This window comes from Callionymus lyra, chromosome 9 (genome assembly GCF_982586985.1).
Source record: "Callionymus lyra chromosome 9, fCalLyr1.hap1.1, whole genome shotgun sequence".
Taxonomy (NCBI): Eukaryota; Metazoa; Chordata; class Actinopteri; order Syngnathiformes; family Callionymidae; genus Callionymus; species Callionymus lyra.
In genome coordinates this window covers 25,888,101-25,915,288 of record NC_141826.1, presented here as the reverse complement: position 1 = coordinate 25,915,288, position 27,188 = coordinate 25,888,101, and the positions used below count along the sequence as shown (strand labels likewise).

The following is a 27,188-nucleotide window of genomic DNA, read 5'->3' as shown; positions in this document are numbered from 1 at the left end:
AGCTTCATTCAAGACATCTTTCTGCGATGATTCACAAAAGCCACAGAAATAAATCCACCCAGTTTGGTTTCAACAACATTTCCGTATTCGTTACGCCTCGGCTAAAAGAAACTACATTTCCCACTTCACCATCGAACAGAATGGTGGGTAATGTAGTTCATCCACTTGACTAAAGCGCTAAACAGGAAGCTCCGTGAAACACCGCTTCCCATGTTGCATTGCGCGGATAAAATACGGAAGCTTTCGTGCGATGGAAAAAGTTGTCATGGTTGTTGTCATGCCAGAGTAGAGAAAGTTGCAGTCGGTTTGCTAACGCAGGGAGTTTGTTCTGAAGCCATTTTACGACACCAAAGGTAAGAAATGGACATGACTCGGCATGAAACCTTCGCTTATAAGAGAGTTTGATGTTAGTTCGCAGACTTAGATGAAGCACAAAGAGCTTAAAGTTCGCGTCTTGTTGTTGTTGTTGTTGTGGCTTTGTTGTGATTTTTTTTAGCGAACCACAAACACTCGTCATCGACGATTTATTAGCTTCGTGTTCGTAAAAGAAAGATAGAATCTCAAGTTCAGGATCTGTCACGAGTTTGTCGTTGTGTGTTTTTGGTGACAAGTTCAGAGGTCAAAGGCTCCAGGGCTGGTAAGTAGTTTAGTGAAGGATTACAGTGTGTGTGAGTCGTTTATTGTTCCAGGTCCTGCTCTGCTCGGATGGAACCCGAGGTCTGGATGTTTGGGTGGAGAAGGGAAAGGCATGCTGCACTGCCACACCTGTGTGATGATCCGTGTGTGTGTGTGTGTGTGTCTGAGAGTGAAACGTGTGTTGAAATAAGACTGACTCACTCAGAAGACCAGACTGACAACACAGATCCGCCTGTGAAGCAGAGAAGAGATCAGTGTGTTGAAGAAGCTGCAGGCGCAGCAGCATGACACACACAAGAGCTGCAGTTACACACAACTACACTTGTGACGACTGCCCACAGTTACACACAACTACACTTGTGATGACTGCGTGGATAATCTTCACAATCCACAGCAGACGTGAGACGTTCTGTACAAATGTGAGGACGAGACAGAGACTTCTCTGTGATCGTGGAAGCGTTTGTCGAAGAGCTGAGAAGATTCAGTTTGATTTTTAAAGTCAAGATTTAAGATTCAAGGGATTTTATTCTTGCTATACAGGATTTGAAAACGCGTGATGGCATGATTCACAAAACACAAAGAAAAGAGGAGGAGATTCAAAGACAAGAAAGACTTTGTCAGTGAAAAAACGACAACTATATAAATGATCAAATAGGTTTGGTGCATAGAAGTCACAGGCAAACTAGCAACAAAATAGCAGTTGTAGTTTATTTCTAATGTCAAAAAGACAGAGGAAGAAGAAGAAGATCGTTCCAAAGCTTAGGAGCAACAGTCTGGAAGGATTTCTCTCCTCTGGTCCGGAAGTTCAGGAACCATCAGTAGATTCTGATCCACAGACCTCAGAGCCCGAGCTGGGGTGTAAGTCTGGATCAGATCACTGATGGAAGGTCTGACCATGAATAGATCTGAAAGTTAGATCCAGAATTTTAAAATGATCCTGAAAGAAACTGGCAGCCAGTGAAGAGTTTGAAGGAGAAATGTGAGTTCTTCTACTAGAGCGGCTCAGAATTCTGGCTGCAGAGTTTAGTATGAACTGCAGACGAGACACATCCTTCTGGTTTAGACATTAACTTAAATATACCACATTTAACAGTGTTTTCTACAAGCAAAGAACAAGTTATAAGATGGAAGAAACAAGCACTGAATGATGGTGGGAAAAAGATAAACATTGTTGCTGAATTTGAATGAAACAAAAACATAATCACAGATAAATGCTCGTATAAATATTAAAATGTTATCGTCTGCGTTGAACAGAGACCAGAACCCGGTAAACATGAGGGGACAACCAGGACCAGTGCAGATCGTCAACGTCTGCAAGGAAGAACATTCCTTCACTTTGGACACGGAGGCTCTGGCGAAGGTTCTGTTGGCACCCGAGGTCCGAGACAAGCATGTGGTGGTTCTGTCGGTGGCGGGAGCCTTCAGGAAGGGAAAGAGCTTCCTGTTGGACTTCATGCTGCGCTACATGTACAGGAAGGTGAGTCGCAGCAGCTGTTTATTACAACAGTCTTTAGTGGGAAAATAAGTATCATCAGTTTTATTGATTCTACAAAAACAACGATTCAAGATCCATGAAACCCTTTATTTTCAAAAGTGTCCAGTTTGTTCAAATGAATTCTTGTCAAACTAGTTTTGAAACCAGTTTGAGCAGCGATGACTGAATTCTTTGTCCTAAAACAATGAACAATCCTGTGAGAAAATTAATACAAAAACATTTCTCTCTGCTCATTGTCTAGAATGTTTTATTTCCTCCCTCGTGAATATATAAGTAATTGTAAGTAAGTGTAATATATTCCTCTCCGGAGTGAGAGGAAGCAGACGCAGGAACATGTTTTGTTGCTCGTCACTGACTCCAGAAGATGAAAATGAGTAAAAGTCGTCTTCATTAAGACGGTTGTGACGACTGCTCCTCCCTGTCCAAGCATGTGAGCTGACGAGTTCACGCCTGTCGCTCAAATATTCTCGAGGTTTTTTTGGAAATACTTTCGTACAAGATGGATCATAGACAACTATGTGCCTGAACCTTGAGATGTTCCCTTGTCAGAGTGTAAATGTTACTGTGACTGGCATCAGGAAGAGATATTGTGTGAAGCATTGTCTGAGCAAGAATTTAGGATAAAAGACCGTAAAACTAAATGAATGAAACACTTATTTGGCTTAAAGGAATTTAACAATTAGAATGTAATGCTCAAGGACATGATATAAATCCTTGAAATGTTTTTTTATCGTTTTTAAGCATTTCATTAATTTATTAATTATCTTTAATAATTAGTTTTAACAATATATCATAAGGTTGAATAATTATATAATTAATTTTGGGAAGAAATCAAATATTTTCTCAATGAACATGTGGCTCCCCTAAGAGTGGACCACATATGTTCATGAATATTATACTAAATCATTTATGATCGATATGTTTTGTAAATAAGAATTTGTTAGATTAATATTTATTATTGTTGCAGTATCATTTTGAAAAACTATTGGTGGTAACAGGCGGAACCATTGTCGGCGTCCAGAGTTGAGGGGGGAATATATAAAATGTAGCACGCGGCGCACGTCTCAGACGCATTGTTTTTGATACATAGTTTGACGTTGTTATTCCATTAATAAAAAAAACATCTTAATTCAAATGTATTTTATTTGTATTGCTCTAAATTTAATGTAAACATTTTAATAAAACTATAAAAAGGTATAAAAAACGACTAGTACTTTACTTTCAGCCAATCCTGTGACGATCAAGTAGCTTTTATTTAAATATTGCTGTTTAAACTTTAAAGTAGATATAACTCTGTAATTGTTCAAAACATCAATAAAGTGGAAAACCTTGATTCAGGAGGACGACAACTGGCTGGGGGAGGACGACGAGGTGCTCACGGGGTTCTCATGGAGAGGAGGTTCAGAGCCAGAGACCACCGGCATCCAGATCTGGAGCGAAGTCTTCCCTGTGCAGAAGAGTGACGGGACAGAGGTATTTTTGTGATTTAAAATGAGGTCAAAGAATGTCCTGATGAAACAGTTTTATCGTGAATGTTTAAACGTGAAGTTGTTGTGACGTCCCTGGTGTTGCTGGAGGATCAGGATGTGTTGTTGTAGTGAGAGGATGTTTCTTCAGACGGACCTCGTGGATATTTATTCTTCAGTGTTTCCATGACATTAATGTGTGTGTCGTCGTCTTCTTCTTCTCTCACAGGTGGCGGTCGTGTTGATGGACACTCAGGGGGCGTTCGATAACGAGTCCACGGTGAAAGACTGCGCCACCATCTTCGCTCTCAGCACCATGACCAGCTCCATACAGGTCTGTTCTTCATGTCCGTGTGGAGATCTGACCATGGATGTGAAATATTAAAGACTTTAATGGAAAAGTTTGATACCGAAAGATAATTTAGACGAATCAAACCTCACAAATCAAAGTACAACCTCACAATTGCACTCTTACTTTGTTCATGAGGTCAGGTAGAACTTTATTGATCCCTCAGGAGGTCTCCTTGGAGATATTGTTTTTCCAATTAGACACAGCAATACAGACGATTATTCATAAAAATCAAAATAAGAACAAAGGGAAATAAAAAGAAGGAACAAGATGATACAATCTAAGTCTAAAGATAAAGAATGTAGATCAAACAAAAAAATACAAATTGTTTCTTTATTTTTCAATTAAAGAAAAAGGTTTTATAATTTGAATCATTTTTATTGACATGGTTTGCTTTTATTAAAATAATATTTTCTTGTATTTAGGACATTAAATTGTCTTTTCATTTTTATAATGAATTTAAAAGACCAGAAAAACGTTTCTCTTTTTCTAATTATTATTATTATTATTAGAATGTGAATCTGTGTAGAAACAATTAAATATTATTATTTAAATATTATTTGATTCAATTAAAAGAATAATGTAATGGAAAAAAAGAAGTTTCAACATTTGAAATGTTCAATAGTAAACAAACCAAAAAAACGTTTTTTATATTTTTCTGTTGAAACAACTGTCTTTAATTTAATACTTATTAAACAAATCTACCGTCATAGTCCGTGACCTCGCCAGTTGAAAGAGTTTGACCCCATGACTTGATTGACATGTTAACTGGTGTTTCTCTGCCTCAGATCTACAACTTGTCTCAGAACATCCAGGAGGACGACCTGCAGCAGCTCCAGGTCTGTTGATGTCAGCAGAGTTTAATCTGATGAAGTCATCGTTCTTCTCCGTGTTTGTGCGAACACTGCATGTGACCTGGAACCATTCTCATTAGAAAAGCATGTTTTAGATAAAAGAAGAAAAGAGATTGATGGAGGCAGAGACAGTATCACAACAGTCGCTGCTGCCTCACAGAAGCGTTTTTTTAATCATCAGTGATTATATCACGAGTTAGAACCAGTCAAGACTCACGTGAACTGATGGTTATTTTTGTTTCCACTGTCACATGCAAGGGTGAAGCTTCTTCTCTTAAGATCATTCACTTTTGCTTATCTTAACTGATGAAGAAAATGACAACAACAAACATTTGACTTGACAGGACGAGAGTTTTGTATAAACTGATCAGTATTTTACAAGCCATTACATAAGAGATGGAAGTTTTAGTTGTTTAAAGTATAAACACGCTAGTTAGGTTATCATCTTAAAATATCTACTTTTATTTATTTTTCTTTTCATGTTCTGTTACGCACATTCCACAACAAGCTACTCTACCGCCCTCTAGTGGAGGAATGCGGGAATTGCGGGGGAAAAGGCTGAGTGACGTGAATAATCAGAATCTTATGAGACGTTTGTTGCAGCAAATTATTTTGTTCTGGATATAGATATTGAATAAAAATATAATTACCAGAAAAGTATTCTTGTAATGGATAAAAATCTGTAACCTCAATATTTCAATATCAAAGTTATTCGATTTAATACATATTGTTTACACTGAGGACTAAAATAAACTATAATTATACAAATGATAATACACATGATAAAATAAAAACTAAAATGAAAAAACAATGATTTAAATATTAACAAAAATGATCTTTTACTGCTAAAATGAAATACATTAGTATAAATAATAATACAAACAATAATACAAAAAAATAATGAAACAATGACATTTATATAAATAATACAGTTGATGAAATAATTATTAAATTGCATTAAACAATTTAAATATTTTGTAAATTACAGTCAAATACATACTAAAAAGGTAATCATTTAAATAATGACACAAAAGATCAAATGAATGCAAAATTACATGTGTGTATATGTATAAAATGACATGAATAAAAATGATACTAATATGAGGAAAAGGATTGAGCCATTAATTATTGTCTCAAACCCAATTAATCAACTATTACATTTATGAATTTATGAAACAAGAGGGTCAAAGGTCGTCGACCTCATTGAGGAGTGTCCAGTATGGTTTGAACAGAAAGATGTATATTTGAGTTGGAGGCAGAAACGTAACAATGAAAGTGTTTTGATGAAGCGATGTTTCTTCAGCTGTTCACAGAGTACGGGCGTCTGGCCATGGATGAGATCTTCCTCAAGCCTTTCCAAGTAAGAGACCACCCAGGACCACCAGGACCACCAGCAGCCACACTTTGATGGTTGAACTTTCACGAGTCTCTTTCATCGACAGTCCCTCATGTTCCTCATCCGGGACTGGAGTTTTCCCTACGAGTACAAGTACGGCTTCAGGGGCGGCGACGACTTCCTGGACAAGCGGCTGCAGGTACGTGTGACGCGTCTCTGCTGAAGACCTTCATCTGAACCAACGTGATCTGAACCAACCTGAAGGTGAAGGAGGCTCAGCACGAGGAGCTGCAGACGGTCAGGGAGCACATCCACTCCTGCTTCACCAAGATCTCCTGCTTCCTGCTGCCTCACCCGGGGTTAAAGGTCGCCACCAACCCTTCCTTCGAGGGTCAACTGAAGGGTCAGAATAATTCAAACTTTATTTTTGATGATTTCTCAGTATATTTGGAATAATTGAATAATGACTTCTATATTGAAATGTTGAATTTAACATCAAATTTAAAAATGAATAATTCCTAATATTTTTTAAAAAACATAGTTAGACATTCTGTTCGCAATAATACATTTTATAATTTATACTTTCAATATGGTTTAATTCATAGTCTTTTAAACTGATGTTGGTTCAATAGTTGAACAAGACGAGACCAAAATAGCTTCTACATCTAATTTTACATTGAATTTAAAAGACCATGAATTAAAAAATATTGAAAAGTATTTTTCCTAATTATTTGAATTACAATATTAAACTCAATGTGTAAAAAAAAAAACATGCATTTATTTAGAAATTAACTTTCCAATCTAGATTTAAAAAAAAATCAACATTTCAATAGAAACAATTGAATATAATTATTAAAAAAAAGAATACAATGTTAAAAACAATCAGAAAATGTCAATGAAAACATGTTCAATACTTGACACTGGCCAGAGGTGGCGCCAGAGTTCAAAGAGCAGCTCAAGAGTTTGATTCCCAAACTGCTGCACCCCGACAAACTGGCTGAGAAGGAGATCAACGGCAACAAAGTCACCTGCATGGGTCTGTTGGAGTTCTTCAAGGTACTGTACTTGTACACTTCCTGCTTCAGTGTCAGAGGAGTCTGAGTGAGTGTGTGTGTGTGTGTGTGTGTGTGTGTGTGTCTGCAGGCCTACATCAAGATCTACCAGGGGGAAGACCTGCCTCAGCCCAAGACCATGCTCATGGTACCTGAAGCTTCTGGTCCACGCTCGTCGATGATTGATCTGATCATGTGACTCGTGTCTCCTCAGGCGACAGCAGAAGCAAACAACCTGGCAGCTGTGGCTGCTGCTAAAGATCTGTATTATAAGAGCATGGAGAAGGTTTGTGTTCAACACAAGTGTGTGTGTTGTTTTGATGTGTGACTCTATTGTATCATCAGTGTGTGTGTTGTTGTGGTGATGTGTGACTATTGTATCATCAGTGTGTCTGTTGTTGTTGTGATGTGTGACTCTATTGTATCATCAGTGTGTGTGTTGTTGTGATGTGTGACTCTATTGTATCATCAGTGTGTGTGTGTTGTTGTGATGTGTGACTCTATTGTATCATCAGTGTGTGTGTTGTTGTGATGTGTGACTCTATTGTATCATCAGTGTGTGTGTTGTTGTGATGTGTGACTATTGTATCATCAGTGTGTGTGTTGTTGTGATGTGTGACTCTATTGTATCATCAGTGTGTGTGTTGTTGTGATGTGTGACTCTATTGTATCATTAGTGTGTGTGTTGTTGTGATGTGTGACTCTATTGTATCATCAGTGTGTGTGTTGTTGTGATGTGTGACTCTATTGTATCATCAGTGTGTGTGTTGTTGTGATGTGTGACTCTATTGTATCATCAGTGTGTGTGTTGTTGCTGTGATGTGTGACTCTATTGTATCATCAGTGTGTGTGTGTTGTTGTGATGTGTGACTCTATTGTATCATTAGTGTGTGTGTTGTTGTGATGTGACTCTATTGTATCATCAGTGTGTGTGTTGTTGCTGTGATGTGTGACTCTATTGTATCATCAGTGTGTGTGTTGTTGTGATGTGTGACTCTATTGTATCATCAGTGTGTGTGTTGTTGCTGTGATGTGTGACTCTATTGTATCACCAGTGTGTGTGTGTTGTTGTGATGTGTGACTCTATTGTATCATCAGTGTGTGTGTTGTTGTGATGTGTGACTCTATTGTATCATTAGTGTGTGTGTTGTTGTGATGTTGGACTCTATTGTATCATCAGTGTGTGTGTGTTGTTGTGATGTGTGACTCTATTGTATCATCAGTGTGTGTGTTATTTGTATCTCCACCTCAAAGGGACTCATTGTATAAACAAAGCATGATTACAGCTGGAGGAGGAGTGAAGCCATTATTACGTGATAATAGACTCTCGTAACCTCTCGTTTGTCCAGATTTCAGAGCAACTTTATAAAGTAATACGTTTAAAACATGGTCATGATGAGAAGTTACTGCGTCTTGGAGAACATTCACTTCATGACACCAGAGTCGAACGTTAGTCGAGCCTTAACTTGTAACGTTTGATGACAAATAAAAATAAATGATTCTAGGAATTACTGCTCATACCACTGCCAAGCAGCTCGTAATATTAAACAAGCAGATAAATAAGTGATTTTCCACGACTCTACAAGTGATGATGATGTAGTTTTATGAGCACACACACACACACACACACACACACCCCCACACCCCCCCCCCCCCCCCCCACACACACACACACACCCCACACACCCCCCCCCCACACACACACACACACACCCCACACACCCCCCCCCACACACACACACACACACACACACACACTCGGTTCAACACAAAACTTCTTCACGGACAGAATTGGTAACACTTAGGATTGTTGACAAGTTTTTTAATTGAAATTGAATTGAAATATTAATAAATCTTTGATCATGTGACCTCCTTGGCAGAGGTAATTATTATTTCACGTTTATATAATAATTTAAATGACTTAAAATCTCCCCTGACTTAATATTTTGGTTCCTACAAAGACTTGTTTGTTTTAGAATCTCTTTAATGTTCTTGAACAACTCGACTCTCTCGCATCAAAACACAAACGTGCTGCAAACAAACTAAACACACATCAAGGTTTTAGAATCGAAGCCAAAGCAAATAAGGTTTGATAATAATTATTAATGGTTGATTTAAAATGTTTAAAAGTTTACAAAGACCTGCTGGTGTTTCCTGAATTACCTTCTTATTGTTTAGCTTATTTCCTTTTCATATTCTGAGCTTGTTTGTAACTATTATTACTATTATCCTTCAATATTTCAACTCTTTAAATGCTGATATGAAGGTTTCCTGTCAATGGTTCTAGAAGAGTAGATCTGACGTCTTCTGTCCTCAGGTGTGTGGAGGTGATCTGCCATACGTGGCTCCTGAGTCTCTGGAGGAGAAGAACCAGTTCTTCTGCCGCGAGGCCGTCCGCTCGTTCTCCTCCACCAAGAAGATGGGCGGTCAAGAGTTCTGCGATCGCTACCAAGAGCAGCTGCAGTCGGAGCTGGAGGAGATGTGGCAGTCGTACAGCAAACACAACGAGGTCAGTGTTTAAATGATATGAAGTCGTACAGCAAACACAACGAGGTCAGTGTTTAAATGATATGAAGTCGTACAGCAAACACAACGAGGTCAGTGTTTAAATGATATGAAGTCGTACAGCAAACACAACGAGGTCAGTGTTTAAATGATATGAAGTCGTACAGCAAACACAACGAGGTCAGTGTTTAAATGATATGAAGTCGTACAGCAAACACAACGAGGTCAGTGTTTAAATGATATGAAGTCGTACAGCAAACACAACGAGGTCAGTGTTTAAATGATATGAAGTCGTACAGCAAACACAACGAGGTCAGTGTTTAAATGATATGAAGTCGTACAGCAAACACAACGAGGTCAGTGTTTAAATGATATGAAGTCGTACAGCAAACACAACGAGGTCAGTGTTTAAATGATATGAAGTCGTACAGCAAACACAACGAGGTCAGTGTTTAAATGATATGAAGTCGTACAGCAAACACAACGAGGTCAGTGTTTAAATGATATGAAGTCGTACAGCAAACACAACGAGGTCAGTGTTTAAATGATATGAAGTCGTACAGCAAACACAACGAGGTCAGTGTTTAAATGATATGAAGTCGTACAGCAAACACAACGAGGTCAGTGTTTAAATGATATGAAGTCGTACAGCAAACACAACGAGGTCAGTGTTTAAATGATATGAAGTCGTACAGCAAACACAACGAGGTCAGTGTTTAAATGATATGAAGTCGTACAGCAAACACAACGAGGTCAGTGTTTAAATGATATGAAGTCGTACAGCAAACACAACGAGGTCAGTGTTTAAATGATATGAAGTCGTACAGCAAACACAACGAGGTCAGTGTTTAAATGATATGAAGTCGTACAGCAAACACAACGAGGTCAGTGTTTAAATGATATGAAGTCGTACAGCAAACACAACGAGGTCAGTGTTTAAATGATATGAAGTCGTACAGCAAACACAACGAGGTCAGTGTTTAAATGATATGAAGTCGTACAGCAAACACAACGAGGTCAGTGTTTAAATGATATGAAGTCGTACAGCAAACACAACGAGGTCAGTGTTTAAATGATATGAAGTCGTACAGCAAACACAACGAGGTCAGTGTTTAAATGATATGAAGTCGTACAGCAAACACAACGAGGTCAGTGTTTAAATGATATGAAGTCGTACAGCAAACACAACGAGGTCAGACCAGTGTTTAAATGATATGAAGTCGTACAGCAAACACAACGAGGTCAGTGTTTAAATGATATGAAGTCGTACAGCAAACACAACGAGGTCAGTGTTTAAATGATATGAAGTCGTACAGCAAACACAACGAGGTCAGTGTTTAAATGATATGAAGTCGTACAGCAAACACAACGAGGTCAGTGTTTAAATGATATGAAGTCGTACAGCAAACACAACGAGGTCAGTGTTTAAATGATATGAAGTCGTACAGCAAACACAACGAGGTCAGTGTTTAAATGATATGAAGTCGTACAGCAAACACAACGAGGTCAGTGTTTAAATGATATGAAGTCGTACAGCAAACACAACGAGGTCAGTGTTTAAATGATATGAAGTCGTACAGCAAACACAACGAGGTCAGTGTTTAAATGATATGAAGTCGTACAGCAAACACAACGAGGTCAGTGTTTAAATGATATGAAGTCGTACAGCAAACACAACGAGGTCAGTGTTTAAATGATATGAAGTCGTACAGCAAACACAACGAGGTCAGTGTTTAAATGATATGAAGTCGTACAGCAAACACAACGAGGTCAGTGTTTATATGATATGAAGTCGTACAGCAAACACAACGAGGTCAGTGTTTAAATGATATGAAGTCGTACAGCAAACACAACGAGGTCAGTGTTTATATGATATGAAGTCGTACAGCAAACACAACGAGGTCAGTGTTTAAATGATATGAAGTCGTACAGCAAACACAACGAGGTCAGTGTTTAAATGATATGAAGTCGTACAGCAAACACAACGAGGTCAGTGTTTAAATGATATGAAGTCGTACAGCAAACACAACGAGGTCAGTGTTTAAATGATATGAAGTCGTACAGCAAACACAACGAGGTCAGTGTTTAAATGATATGAAGTCGTACAGCAAACACAACGAGGTCAGTGTTTAAATGATATGAAGTCGTACAGTAAACACAACGAGGTCAGTGTTTAAATGATATGAAGTCGTACAGCAAACACAACGAGGTCAGTGTTTAAATGATATGAAGTCGTACAGCAAACACAACGAGGTCAGTGTTTAAATGATATGAAGTCGTACAGCAAACACAACGAGGTCAGTGTTTAAATGATATGAAGTCGTACAGCAAACACAACGAGGTCAGTGTTTAAATGATATGAAGTCGTACAGCAAACACAACGAGGTCAGTGTTTAAATGATATGAAGTCGTACAGCAAACACAACGAGGTCAGTGTTTAAATGATATGAAGTCGTACAGCAAACACAACGAGGTCAGTGTTTAAATGATATGAAGTCGTACAGCAAACACAACGAGGTCAGTGTTTAAATGATATGAAGTCGTACAGCAAACACAACGAGGTCAGTGTTTAAATGATATGAAGTCGTACAGCAAACACAACGAGGTCAGTGTTTAAATGATATGAAGTCGTACAGCAAACACAACGAGGTCAGTGTTTAAATGATATGAAGTCGTACAGCAAACACAACGAGGTCAGTGTTTAAATGATATGAAGTCGTACAGCAAACACAACGAGGTCAGTGTTTAAATGATATGAAGTCGTACAGCAAACACAACGAGGTCAGACCAGTGTTTAAATGATATGAAGTCGTACAGCAAACACAACGAGGTCAGTGTTTAAATGATATGAAGTCGTACAGCAAACACAACGAGGTCAGTGTTTAAATGATATGAAGTCGTACAGCAAACACAACGAGGTCAGTGTTTAAATGATATGAAGTCGTACAGCAAACACAACGAGGTCAGTGTTTAAATGATATGAAGTCGTACAGCAAACACAACGAGGTCAGTGTTTAAATGATATGAAGTCGTACAGCAAACACAACGAGGTCAGTGTTTAAATGATATGAAGTCGTACAGCAAACACAACGAGGTCAGTGTTTAAATGATATGAAGTCGTACAGCAAACACAACGAGGTCAGTGTTTAAATGATATGAAGTCGTACAGCAAACACAACGAGGTCAGTGTTTAAATGATATGAAGTCGTACAGCAAACACAACGAGGTCAGTGTTTAAATGATATGAAGTCGTACAGCAAACACAACGAGGTCAGTGTTTAAATGATATGAAGTCGTACAGCAAACACAACGAGGTCAGACCAGTGTTTAAATGATATGAAGTCGTACAGCAAACACAACGAGGTCAGTGTTTAAATGATATGAAGTCGTACAGCAAACACAACGAGGTCAGACCAGTGTTTAAATGATATGAAGTCGTACAGCAAACACAACGAGGTCAGTGTTTAAATGATATGAAGTCGTACAGCAAACACAACGAGGTCAGTGTTTAAATGATATGAAGTCGTACAGCAAACACAACGAGGTCAGTGTTTAAATGATATGAAGTCGTACAGCAAACACAACGAGGTCAGTGTTTAAATGATATGAAGTCGTACAGCAAACACAACGAGGTCAGTGTTTAAATGATATGAAGTCGTACAGCAAACACAACGAGGTCAGTGTTTAAATGATATGAAGTCGTACAGCAAACACAACGAGGTCAGTGTTTAAATGATATGAAGTCGTACAGCAAACACAACGAGGTCAGTGTTTAAATGATATGAAGTCGTACAGCAAACACAACGAGGTCAGTGTTTAAATGATATGAAGTCGTACAGCAAACACAACGAGGTCAGTGTTTAAATGATATGAAGTCGTACAGCAAACACAACGAGGTCAGTGTTTAAATGATATGAAGTCGTACAGCAAACACAACGAGGTCAGTGTTTAAATGATATGAAGTCGTACAGCAAACACAACGAGGTCAGTGTTTAAATGATATGAAGTCGTACAGCAAACACAATGAGGTCAGTGTTTAAATGATATGAAGTCGTACAGCAAACACAACGAGGTCAGTGTTTAAATGATATGAAGTCGTACAGGAAACACAACGAGGTCAGTGTTTAAATGATATGAAGTCGTACAGCAAACACAACGAGGTCAGTGTTTAAATGATGTGAAGTCGTACAGCAAACACAACGAGGTCAGTGTTTAAATGATATGAAGTCGTACAGCAAACACAACGAGGTCAGTGTTTAAATGATATGAAGTCGTACAGCAAACACAACGAGGTCAGTGTTTAAATGATGTGAAGTCGTACAGCAAACACAACGAGGTCAGTGTTTAAATGATATGAAGTCGTACAGCAAACACAACGAGGTCAGTGTTTAAATGATATGAAGTCGTACAGCAAACACAACGAGGTCAGTGTTTATATGATATGAAGTCGTACAGCAAACACAACGAGGTCAGTGTTTAAATGATATGAAGTCGTACAGCAAACACAACGAGGTCAGTGTTTATATGATATGAAGTCGTACAGCAAACACAACGAGGTCAGTGTTTAAATGATATGAAGTCGTACAGCAAACACAACGAGGTCAGTGTTTAAATGATATGAAGTCGTACAGCAAACACAACGAGGTCAGTGTTTAAATGATATGAAGTCGTACAGCAAACACAACGAGGTCAGTGTTTAAATGATATGAAGTCGTACAGCAAACACAACGAGGTCAGTGTTTAAATGATATGAAGTCGTACAGCAAACACAATGAGGTCAGTGTTTAAATGATATGAAGTCGTACAGCAAACACAACGAGGTCAGTGTTTAAATGATATGAAGTCGTACAGCAAACACAACGAGGTCAGTGTTTAAATGATATGAAGTCGTACAGCAAACACAACGAGGTCAGACCAGTGTTTAAATGATATGAAGTCGTACAGCAAACACAACGAGGTCAGTGTTTAAATGATATGAAGTCGTACAGCAAACACAACGAGGTCAGTGTTTAAATGATATGAAGTCGTACAGCAAACACAACGAGGTCAGTGTTTAAATGATATGAAGTCGTACAGCAAACACAACGAGGTCAGTGTTTAAATGATGTGAAGTCGTACAGCAAACACAACGAGGTCAGTGTTTATATGATATGAAGTCGTACAGCAAACACAACGAGGTCAGTGTTTAAATGATATGAAGTCGTACAGCAAACACAACGAGGTCAGTGTTTAAATGATATGAAGTCGTACAGCAAACACAACGAGGTCAGTGTTTATATGATATGAAGTCGTACAGCAAACACAACGAGGTCAGTGTTTAAATGATATGAAGTCGTACAGCAAACACAACGAGGTCAGTGTTTATATGATATGAAGTCGTACAGCAAACACAACGAGGTCAGTGTTTAAATGATATGAAGTCGTACAGCAAACACAACGAGGTCAGTGTTTAAATGATATGAAGTCGTACAGCAAACACAACGAGGTCAGTGTTTAAATGATATGAAGTCGTACAGCAAACACAACGAGGTCAGTGTTTAAATGATATGAAGTCGTACAGCAAACACAACGAGGTCAGTGTTTAAATGATATGAAGTCGTACAGCAAACACAACGAGGTCAGTGTTTAAATGATATGAAGTCGTACAGTAAACACAACGAGGTCAGTGTTTAAATGATATGAAGTCGTACAGCAAACACAACGAGGTCAGTGTTTAAATGATATGAAGTCGTACAGCAAACACAACGAGGTCAGTGTTTAAATGATATGAAGTCGTACAGCAAACACAACGAGGTCAGTGTTTAAATGATATGAAGTCGTACAGCAAACACAACGAGGTCAGTGTTTAAATGATATGAAGTCGTACAGCAAACACAACGAGGTCAGTGTTTAAATGATATGAAGTCGTACAGCAAACACAACGAGGTCAGTGTTTAAATGATATGAAGTCGTACAGCAAACACAACGAGGTCAGTGTTTAAATGATATGAAGTCGTACAGCAAACACAACGAGGTCAGTGTTTAAATGATATGAAGTCGTACAGCAAACACAACGAGGTCAGTGTTTAAATGATATGAAGTCGTACAGCAAACACAACGAGGTCAGACCAGTGTTTAAATGATATGAAGTCGTACAGCAAACACAACGAGGTCAGTGTTTAAATGATATGAAGTCGTACAGCAAACACAACGAGGTCAGTGTTTAAATGATATGAAGTCGTACAGCAAACACAACGAGGTCAGTGTTTAAATGATATGAAGTCGTACAGCAAACACAACGAGGTCAGTGTTTAAATGATATGAAGTCGTACAGCAAACACAACGAGGTCAGTGTTTAAATGATATGAAGTCGTACAGCAAACACAACGAGGTCAGTGTTTAAATGATGTGAAGTCGTACAGCAAACACAACGAGGTCAGTGTTTATATGATATGAAGTCGTACAGCAAACACAACGAGGTCAGTGTTTAAATGATATGAAGTCGTACAGCAAACACAACGAGGTCAGTGTTTAAATGATATGAAGTCGTACAGCAAACACAACGAGGTCAGTGTTTATATGATATGAAGTCGTACAGCAAACACAACGAGGTCAGTGTTTAAATGATATGAAGTCGTACAGCAAACGCAACGAGGTCAGTGTTTATATGATATGAAGTCGTACAGCAAACACAACGAGGTCAGTGTTTAAATGATATGAAGTCGTACAGCAAACACAACGAGGTCAGTGTTTAAATGATATGAAGTCGTACAGCAAACACAACGAGGTCAGTGTTTAAATGATATGAAGTCGTACAGCAAACACAACGAGGTCAGTGTTTAAATGATATGAAGTCGTACAGCAAACACAACGAGGTCAGTGTTTAAATGATATGAAGTCGTACAGCAAACACAACGAGGTCAGTGTTTAAATGATATGAAGTCGTACAGTAAACACAACGAGGTCAGTGTTTAAATGATATGAAGTCGTACAGCAAACACAACGAGGTCAGTGTTTAAATGATATGAAGTCGTACAGCAAACACAACGAGGTCAGTGTTTAAATGATATGAAGTCGTACAGCAAACACAACGAGGTCAGTGTTTAAATGATATGAAGTCGTACAGCAAACACAACGAGGTCAGTGTTTAAATGATATGAAGTCGTACAGCAAACACAACGAGGTCAGTGTTTAAATGATATGAAGTCGTACAGCAAACACAACGAGGTCAGTGTTTAAATGATATGAAGTCGTACAGCAAACACAACGAGGTCAGTGTTTAAATGATATGAAGTCGTACAGCAAACACAACGAGGTCAGTGTTTAAATGATATGAAGTCGTACAGCAAACACAACGAGGTCAGTGTTTAAATGATATGAAGTCGTACAGCAAACACAACGAGGTCAGACCAGTGTTTAAATGATATGAAGTCGTACAGCAAACACAACGAGGTCAGTGTTTAAATGATATGAAGTCGTACAGCAAACACAACGAGGTCAGTGTTTAAATGATATGAAGTCGTACAGCAAACACAACGAGGTCAGTGTTTAAATGATATGAAGTCGTACAGCAAACACAACGAGGTCAGTGTTTAAATGATATGAAGTCGTACAGCAAACACAACGAGGTCAGTGTTTAAATGATATGAAGTCGTACAGCAAACACAACGAGGTCAGTGTTTAAATGATATGAAGTCGTACAGCAAACACAACGAGGTCAGTGTTTAAATGATATGAAGTCGTACAGCAAACACAACGAGGTCAGTGTTTAAATGATATGAAGTCGTACAGCAAACACAACGAGGTCAGTGTTTAAATGATATGAAGTCGTACAGCAAACACAACGAGGTCAGTGTTTAAATGATATGAAGTCGTACAGCAAACACAACGAGACCAGTGTTTAAATGATATGAAGTCGTACAGCAAACACAACGAGGTCAGTGTTTAAATGATATGAAGTCGTACAGCAAACACAACGAGGTCAGTGTTTAAATGATATGAAGTCGTACAGCAAACACAACGAGGTCAGTGTTTAAATGATATGAAGTCGTACAGCAAACACGAGGTCAGTGTTTAAATGATATGAAGTCGTACAGCAAACACAACGAGGTCAGTGTTTAAATGATATGAAGTCGTACAGCAAACACAACGAGGTCAGTGTTTAAATGATATGAAGTCGTACAGCAAACACAACGAGGTCAGTGTTTAAATGATATGAAGTCGTACAGCAAACACAACGAGGTCAGTGTTTAAATGATATGAAGTCGTACAGCAAACACAATGAGGTCAGTGTTTAAATGATATGAAGTCGTACAGCAAACACAACGAGGTCAGTGTTTAAATGATATGAAGTCGTACAGGAAACACAACGAGGTCAGTGTTTAAATGATATGAAGTCGTACAGCAAACACAACGAGGTCAGTGTTTAAATGATGTGAAGTCGTACAGCAAACACAACGAGGTCAGTGTTTAAATGATATGAAGTCGTACAGCAAACACAACGAGGTCAGTGTTTAAATGATATGAAGTCGTACAGCAAACACAACGAGGTCAGTGTTTAAATGATGTGAAGTCGTACAGCAAACACAACGAGGTCAGTGTTTAAATGATATGAAGTCGTACAGCAAACACAACGAGGTCAGTGTTTAAATGATATGAAGTCGTACAGCAAACACAACGAGGTCAGTGTTTAAATGATATGAAGTCGTACAGCAAACACAACGAGGTCAGTGTTTAAATGATATGAAGTCGTACAGCAAACACAACGAGGTCAGTGTTTATATGATATGAAGTCGTACAGCAAACACAACGAGGTCAGTGTTTAAATGATATGAAGTCGTACAGCAAACACAACGAGGTCAGTGTTTAAATGATATGAAGTCGTACAGCAAACACAACGAGGTCAGTGTTTAAATGATATGAAGTCGTACAGCAAACACAACGAGGTCAGTGTTTAAATGATATGAAGTCGTACAGCAAACACAACGAGGTCAGTGTTTAAATGATATGAAGTCGTACAGCAAACACAATGAGGTCAGTGTTTAAATGATATGAAGTCGTACAGCAAACACAACGAGGTCAGTGTTTAAATGATATGAAGTCGTACAGCAAACACAACGAGGTCAGTGTTTAAATGATATGAAGTCGTACAGCAAACACAACGAGGTCAGTGTTTAAATGATATGAAGTCGTACAGCAAACACAACGAGGTCAGTGTTTAAATGATATGAAGTCGTACAGCAAACACAACGAGGTCAGTGTTTAAATGATATGAAGTCGTACAGCAAACACAACGAGGTCAGTGTTTAAATGATATGAAGTCGTACAGCAAACACAACGAGGTCAGTGTTTAAATGATATGAAGTCGTACAGCAAACACAACGAGGTCAGTGTTTAAATGATATGAAGTCGTACAGCAAACACAACGAGGTCAGACCAGTGTTTAAATGATATGAAGTCGTACAGCAAACACAACGAGGTCAGTGTTTAAATGATATGAAGTCGTACAGCAAACACAACGAGGTCAGTGTTTAAATGATATGAAGTCGTACAGCAAACACAACGAGGTCAGTGTTTAAATGATATGAAGTCGTACAGCAAACACAACGAGGTCAGTGTTTAAATGATATGAAGTCGTACAGCAAACACAACGAGGTCAGTGTTTAAATGATATGAAGTCGTACAGCAAACACAACGAGGTCAGTGTTTAAATGATATGAAGTCGTACAGCAAACACAACGAGGTCAGTGTTTAAATGATATGAAGTCGTACAGCAAACACAACGAGGTCAGTGTTTAAATGATATGAAGTCGTACAGCAAACACAACGAGGTCAGTGTTTAAATGATATGAAGTCGTACAGCAAACACAACGAGGTCAGTGTTTAAATGATATGAAGTCGTACAGCAAACACAACGAGGTCAGTGTTTAAATGATATGAAGTCGTACAGCAAACACAACGAGGTCAGTGTTTAAATGATATGAAGTCGTACAGCAAACACAACGAGGTCAGTGTTTAAATGATATGAAGTCGTACAGCAAACACAACGAGGTCAGTGTTTAAATGATATGAAGTCGTACAGCAAACACAACGAGGTCAGTGTTTAAATGATATGAAGTCGTACAGCAAACACAACGAGGTCAGTGTTTAAATGATATGAAGTCGTACAGCAAACACAACGAGGTCAGTGTTTAAATGATATGAAGTCGTACAGCAAACACAACGAGGTCAGTGTTTAAATGATATGAAGTCGTACAGCAAACACAACGAGGTCAGTGTTTAAATGATATGAAGTCGTACAGCAAACACAATGAGGTCAGTGTTTAAATGATATGAAGTCGTACAGCAAACACAACGAGGTCAGTGTTTAAATGATATGAAGTCGTACAGGAAACACAACGAGGTCAGTGTTTAAATGATATGAAGTCGTACAGCAAACACAACGAGGTCAGTGTTTAAATGATATGAAGTCGTACAGCAAACACAACGAGGTCAGTGTTTAAATGATATGAAGTCGTACAGCAAACACAACGAGGTCAGTGTTTAAATGATATGAAGTCGTACAGCAAACACAACGAGGTCAGTGTTTATATGATATGAAGTCGTACAGCAAACACAACGAGGTCAGTGTTTAAATGATATGAAGTCGTACAGCAAACACAACGAGGTCAGTGTTTATATGATATGAAGTCGTACAGCAAACACAACGAGGTCAGTGTTTAAATGATATGAAGTCGTACAGCAAACACAACGAGGTCAGTGTTTAAATGATATGAAGTCGTACAGCAAACACAACGAGGTCAGTGTTTAAATGATATGAAGTCGTACAGCAAACACAACGAGGTCAGTGTTTAAATGATATGAAGTCGTACAGCAAACACAACGAGGTCAGTGTTTAAATGATATGAAGTCGTACAGCAAACACAATGAGGTCAGTGTTTAAATGATATGAAGTCGTACAGCAAACACAACGAGGTCAGTGTTTAAATGATATGAAGTCGTACAGGAAACACAACGAGGTCAGTGTTTAAATGATATGAAGTCGTACAGCAAACACAACGAGGTCAGTGTTTAAATGATGTGAAGTCGTACAGCAAACACAACGAGGTCAGTGTTTAAATGATATGAAGTCGTACAGCAAACACAACGAGGTCAGTGTTTAAATGATATGAAGTCGTACAGCAAACACAACGAGGTCAGTGTTTAAATGATATGAAGTCGTACAGCAAACACAACGAGGTCAGTGTTTAAATGATGTGAAGTCGTACAGCAAACACAACGAGGTCAGTGTTTATATGATATGAAGTCGTACAGCAAACACAACGAGGTCAGTGTTTAAATGATATGAAGTCGTACAGCAAACACAACGAGGTCAGTGTTTAAATGATATGAAGTCGTACAGCAAACACAACGAGGTCAGTGTTTATATGATATGAAGTCGTACAGCAAACACAACGAGGTCAGTGTTTAAATGATATGAAGTCGTACAGCAAACACAACGAGGTCAGTGTTTATATGATATGAAGTCGTACAGCAAACACAACGAGGTCAGTGTTTAAATGATATGAAGTCGTACAGCAAACACAACGAGGTCAGTGTTTAAATGATATGAAGTCGTACAGCAAACACAACGAGGTCAGTGTTTAAATGATATGAAGTCGTACAGCAAACACAACGAGGTCAGTGTTTAAATGATATGAAGTCGTACAGCAAACACAACGAGGTCAGTGTTTAAATGATATGAAGTCGTACAGCAAACACAACGAGGTCAGTGTTTAAATGATATGAAGTCGTACAGTAAACACAACGAGGTCAGTGTTTAAATGATATGAAGTCGTACAGCAAACACAACGAGGTCAGTGTTTAAATGATATGAAGTCGTACAGCAAACACAACGAGGTCAGTGTTTAAATGATATGAAGTCGTACAGCAAACACAACGAGGTCAGTGTTTAAATGATATGAAGTCGTACAGCAAACACAACGAGGTCAGTGTTTAAATGATATGAAGTCGTACAGCAAACACAACGAGGTCAGTGTTTAAATGATATGAAGTCGTACAGCAAACACAACGAGGTCAGTGTTTAAATGATATGAAGTCGTACAGCAAACACAACGAGGTCAGTGTTTAAATGATATGAAGTCGTACAGCAAACACAACGAGGTCAGTGTTTAAATGATATGAAGTCGTACAGCAAACACAACGAGGTCAGTGTTTAAATGATATGAAGTCGTACAGCAAACACAACGAGGTCAGTGTTTAAATGATATGAAGTCGTACAGCAAACACAACGAGGTCAGTGTTTAAATGATATGAAGTCGTACAGCAAACACAACGAGGTCAGTGTTTAAATGATATGAAGTCGTACAGCAAACACAACGAGGTCAGACCAGTGTTTAAATGATATGAAGTCGTACAGCAAACACAACGAGGTCAGTGTTTAAATGATATGAAGTCGTACAGCAAACACAACGAGGTCAGTGTTTAAATGATATGAAGTCGTACAGCAAACACAACGAGGTCAGTGTTTAAATGATATGAAGTCGTACAGCAAACACAACGAGGTCAGTGTTTAAATGATATGAAGTCGTACAGCAAACACAACGAGGTCAGTGTTTAAATGATATGAAGTCGTACAGCAAACACAACGAGGTCAGTGTTTAAATGATATGAAGTCGTACAGCAAACACAACGAGGTCAGTGTTTATATGATATGAAGTCGTACAGCAAACACAACGAGGTCAGTGTTTAAATGATATGAAGTCGTACAGCAAACACAACGAGGTCAGTGTTTATATGATATGAAGTCGTACAGCAAACACAACGAGGTCAGTGTTTAAATGATATGAAGTCGTACAGCAAACACAACAAGGTCAGTGTTTAAATGATATGAAGTCGTACAGCAAACACAACGAGGTCAGACCAGTGTTTAAATGATATGAAGTCGTACAACAAACACAACAAGGTCAGACCAGTGTTCAAATAAGTTGTGTTTGACGCTGTTCGTTTGCATCGTTTCATGTGTTTGTTGTGTAACTGAACATGTTGAGTGTGCGTCTTAAATGCAACACAAACACGACTTGATCAGGAAATCAGTCGCACTTTTGAAACTGGTGTGAACAGATACACTAGAAATGTTCGGAATACTTTGTGTTGTGTTTACAGTAAAGAATAGAAAAAGCAAAATATTAAAATGGATAAATCACCATAAAGTAAAACAAGAGACGTGTACGTTAACGTTTGCATGAATTTAAATGCATAAAAAAAAATGGTGTTAATTAATTAAACTAAATACATGAAATAAGAAATACATGAAATAAAATGACAATAAAATAAACAAGCGACTGAATTAAAGTGTGAATATAAAATAAACAATAAATTTAGTTAATTAAATCAAACAAACAAAGATTACATGGATAAAATAAGTATAACATTTAATAAAAGAGAGATTCTAACGTTAAAGTGGGCGTATAAAGATTAATTACAAAAGTAACTTAAAGAAATTAAATAAAATAAAATAAGAATACAATTAAATGCATGTTAAAGTGGGCGTGTAAAATAAAACCATGAAAAATTACATAAATAAATAAACTATTCAATACAATTAGAAAGCGGGAATATAAAAATGTAATACAATAATAAATAGTAAAAATAACCAAATTTTAGATAAATTAAATTGAAAAAGTGCTCATACATTAAAATGGCCACATAAAAATAAATGCACTTCAATTATTATTTAAATTAAAATAAAATGAATAAAACATTTAAAAAATAAAATAATGATTAAATTAAAATAAAATATATAAAAATTACATTGTATTAAATTACGCTTCATTAAATGAATTACAAAAATATGTGTAAATCTATTTTATTTTATTTATTTATTTTTTGTGATCCTTTTCATCTTTTTCAGTCCAAAAACCTCTTCAACGCGTTCCGTACTCCGGCGGTGCTGTTCGTTCTGGTCTGCCTGCTCTACATCCTGTCCGGCGTGCTGCTCTTCATCGGTCTGTCCACCTTCGCTCTGGTGTGCGACTGCACTCTGGGCGTCGTCATGATGGCCATGCTCACCTGGACCTTCATCCGCTACTCGGGCCGCTACCGACAGGTGGGCGGAGCCATCGACCAGGCGGCGGGCGTCGTCCTGGAGCAGGTGAGATGATGTCACCGTTTATGTACAGCCTACAGTATATACCTGAACTATTTATATATGATACAAACTAGCTTATTTATGAAAACGTCTCGTCAATTTCCTTGATTCACCACTAGAGGGCGTTTGTCTTTATTGCTTCATCCTTTTAGGACAGAATGATGTAAGTTGACATTAATGTTGAGCAGGAAAGGAAATAAATAATGTCCTGAACATAATCTTTACTAATTCAGACTAAAATATGTCAAAAGTTTGATGCCATCTGAAGCGTAATTTTACATATATTAACTGGGTCATTTCTGAAAAAGTATTTTTTACTTTTAACAGCTGCTTTAGAAGTCTTTTGCTAAGATTCAGACCTTCGTGTTTGACTGAAATATATGTAATGTTGAGATACAAGATACAAGTAGTTTTCCTGATGAAACCAATCGGGTCAAAGTTAAAAAGTATATAATGTTTTAAATATATATTGTAAGTAAGTAATTTATATTTATATAGCGCTTTTCTAAAAAAAAGTGCTTAAACGATCAAAAAAAATACTCAAAAGATCAAGATAACTCCAAGGAAAACACGAACATAAACAAAAGTCAAACATTAACATTAACAAAGAAAAACATTAAATTAAGGTTAAAATCCAGAGAAACTAACTTTGTAGTGTTATATAGACACTCTGACGTCTCATCAATGACATGATATAAACGTTTAAACTATAAATGAATATTAAATCCAACATTATCTTGATTTTGTAGATTCATATTTCAAAACATGTTTGCTCCGCTTATAACCACTAGAGGGAGCTGTCTGACTGAATAAAGACAGTAGAAGCATTTATTCTCTTTGACTGTTTATTGGTGGAAACTTCTTAAACGAAGCGTTTAAAAGTGACGTCAAGCCTTGAAGCTGTTGTTGTTTTCATGTTGGAGCCTCTGAGAGCCTCGTCTGGTCACGTGACTCGTCGACATCACAGGTTCAACCATGTGCTCGCCTGCTGGTCCTGCTCCTGGTTCAGGGTTTATTGACTCTGAGACTGTAAGATGAGAGAAGATCTTACTCTCGGATCAGATGTGTTTGACAAGAGGGAACAGGAAGTGGTGCCGACGGACCCGCCTCTCACTTCCTGTCGGAACCTGACGCAGAAGTTCCTGAACCGACGCCTTGTCTTGTCTCTTCACAGGCCACGGTGGCGATGAACAAGTCCAGAGGAACCAGCGTCAAACAGAAGTCCACCTAAAGGTTCTGGTTCTGATGCAGCACAAAGACCCGTTTAGCACTAGAAGCCTTATCTCGCTGCCCCCCTCCCCCCTCCCCCGACCCCTGACCCCGCTGGACCAAAGCCCGTGAGCACAGATGCCGGAGCAGCATCTTCACGAACATCAGGTGTTCAGAGCAGGAACTACTTTGTGACCAAAAAAGCTTCTTCATTCTTCTTCTCGCTTCGAGGCCTTAAACATTCCATAATATTCACGTTAACACTTGCATTTGTTTCTCGAGTGAAGGTGGAAAATGCACTTTTATGAACCTGAGCTGAAGCTACTTTCTCTGTTTTTAAACTTTGATACTTTCCTGGACAAAAGTCTTAAACCATGAGTCAAACCAGTGTCTTCGGGTCGTGGTGAAGGTCGTGGTGAAGGTCGTGGTGAAGGTCGTGGTTCTGATCCACGTTCAGAAGGTTCTTGATGATGTCACTCCATCTTAAAGTACTAAGTTACAACACAAGCGTTACTACTCCGGCGCCACCTGGTGCTCGTTACGAACAGCTCGATCCAAAACTTCCATCGATAAAGACACGTGAGAGATTGTAGTCATGGCGACGGTTCTGTCATGATGGGATGTGTTGGCCTTTAGAAAAGCCTGGTTTATGATAATAAAAATATTGAAAAAATAATTTCAGTTTGTGTTTCATTTTTTTCAACAATTACTCTAATCTTCTGCGAATGGCGTCAGGAGTGGGATAACACGACATCTGATGCAGGACGGATCCAAAAGCACCGAGTGAGTGTCGGCCATCTTTGACCCACAGATGTCCCATCATGCATCAGGCATAGACGATGAAGAATGTAGAGACTTCTACGAAGATAAATGTTTCACACACTTCAGACATTCCGGCTTCACACACACACGCACACGCACACACACACACACACGCGTTTTGTCTTCACTGTTTGTAAACAGAGGTTGCCATGACAACAGTCCGTATCAGGAACCATTGGTTTTATACATAAATGATAAGAGATATTGCAGTATTTGATAAGTGAATGAAACAAGTGTGTTTTGTGTTGTCATGGTGACAAACGTTACAGTTGTAAATGAATAAACAAACATATGATACAAATATTTACGTAGACGTCTCGTTTTGATGCTCTAGACTACTGTAGTTACAAATACTTTATGTAAATGATGTTTCTTTAAGAGTATGAGCTGCTCTAGAAGTCTTTTGTTGACATTCTACCATGTTTGCACAAATCTGTGTAATATTTGACTATCGTTCAATGTTTGTCTTATTCTAACACGTCTGAGTTGATGATAATCAGAAGCAGCTTTAAAATGTATCAATAAAATACAAATAATTAGAAAATAATAAATAAATATATAAATAATTACAAATAATTATTTACAGAGTGAGAACCACCGTCTCAGACTTCAAGGATTTATGTTTAGCTGTACTTTCACATACCAGCTCGGTAAACATATTTAAAAAAAAACAATATTAAATAAAGATAATATTAATAAACAATTCAATAATAATGATGATGATGATAAATAAACGCATCAGGAAGTGTCTTCAACACACACTTTATATATACATTATATTATATTATTTTATATTATATTTGAACACGAGTAAAAACAAATGGTAAAATAGTTTTATTACTGAGAGGAAAAAATGAATTTAATTTAATGAAGAATTTAAAGAAGGTCGTTGTTTGTGTTTCTGAGAATGTAGGTCGACATGAACATGGAGTCTTTCAGCATCTTCAGAGCTGGAGGAAGAGAAAAGTCGCTGCGTCACGAGCCTCCTCTCCTCCCTCACTCTCTCTCTCTTTCTCTCACCCTCTCCCTCTCAACTCCTTTTGCTCTCTCTCCCTCACTCTCTCTCTCTTTCTTTCTCTCCCCTCTCTCACTCTCTCTTTCTCTCTCCCCCCCTCCCTCACTCTCTCTCTCTTTCTTTCTCTCCCCTCTCTCACTCTCTCTTTCTCTCTCCCCCCCTCCCTCACTCTCTCTCTCTTTCTTTCTCTCCCCTCTCTCACTCTCTCTTTCTCTCTCCCCCCCTCCCTCACTCTCTCTCTCTTTCTTTCTCTCCCCTCTCTCACTCTCTCTTTCTCTCTCCCCCCCTCCCTCACTCTCTCTCTCTTTCTCTCCCCCGTCT

At 38.2% G+C, this 27,188-nt stretch overlaps 1 protein-coding gene across 1 annotated transcript; it reads left to right on the top strand.

Annotated features, from left to right (window-relative positions):
- The first annotated feature begins 247 nt into the window (after window positions 1–247).
- Window positions 248–25,706, top strand: LOC148072469 (atlastin-3-like). The gene is made up of 14 exons (XM_087799880.1): window positions 248–353; window positions 1,891–2,113; window positions 3,470–3,604; window positions 3,827–3,931; window positions 4,735–4,785; window positions 6,104–6,160; window positions 6,243–6,335; window positions 6,401–6,539; window positions 7,065–7,192; window positions 7,280–7,336; window positions 7,403–7,474; window positions 9,506–9,697; window positions 23,585–23,824; window positions 24,996–25,706. The coding sequence occupies exons 2-14, from the start codon at window positions 1,910–1,912 to the stop codon at window positions 25,050–25,052; spliced, it is 1,530 nt and encodes a 509-aa protein (XP_087656006.1). The 5' UTR covers window positions 248–353; window positions 1,891–1,909; the 3' UTR covers window positions 25,053–25,706.
- Window positions 25,707–27,188: the final 1,482 nt, after the last annotated feature.

Bases quoted from the DNA above. Each gene is read 5' to 3' on its own strand.
- LOC148072469 (XM_087799880.1), top strand. From the start codon at position 1,910: ATGAGGGGACAACCAGGACCAGTGCAGATCGTCAACGTCTGCAAGGAA. The intron at 3,605-3,826 runs GTATTTTTGTGA...CTTCTCTCACAG, and splicing joins AGAAGAGTGACGGGACAGAG to GTGGCGGTCGTGTTGATGGA. The intron at 4,786-6,103 runs GTCTGTTGATGT...ATGTTTCTTCAG, and splicing joins ACGACCTGCAGCAGCTCCAG to CTGTTCACAGAGTACGGGCG.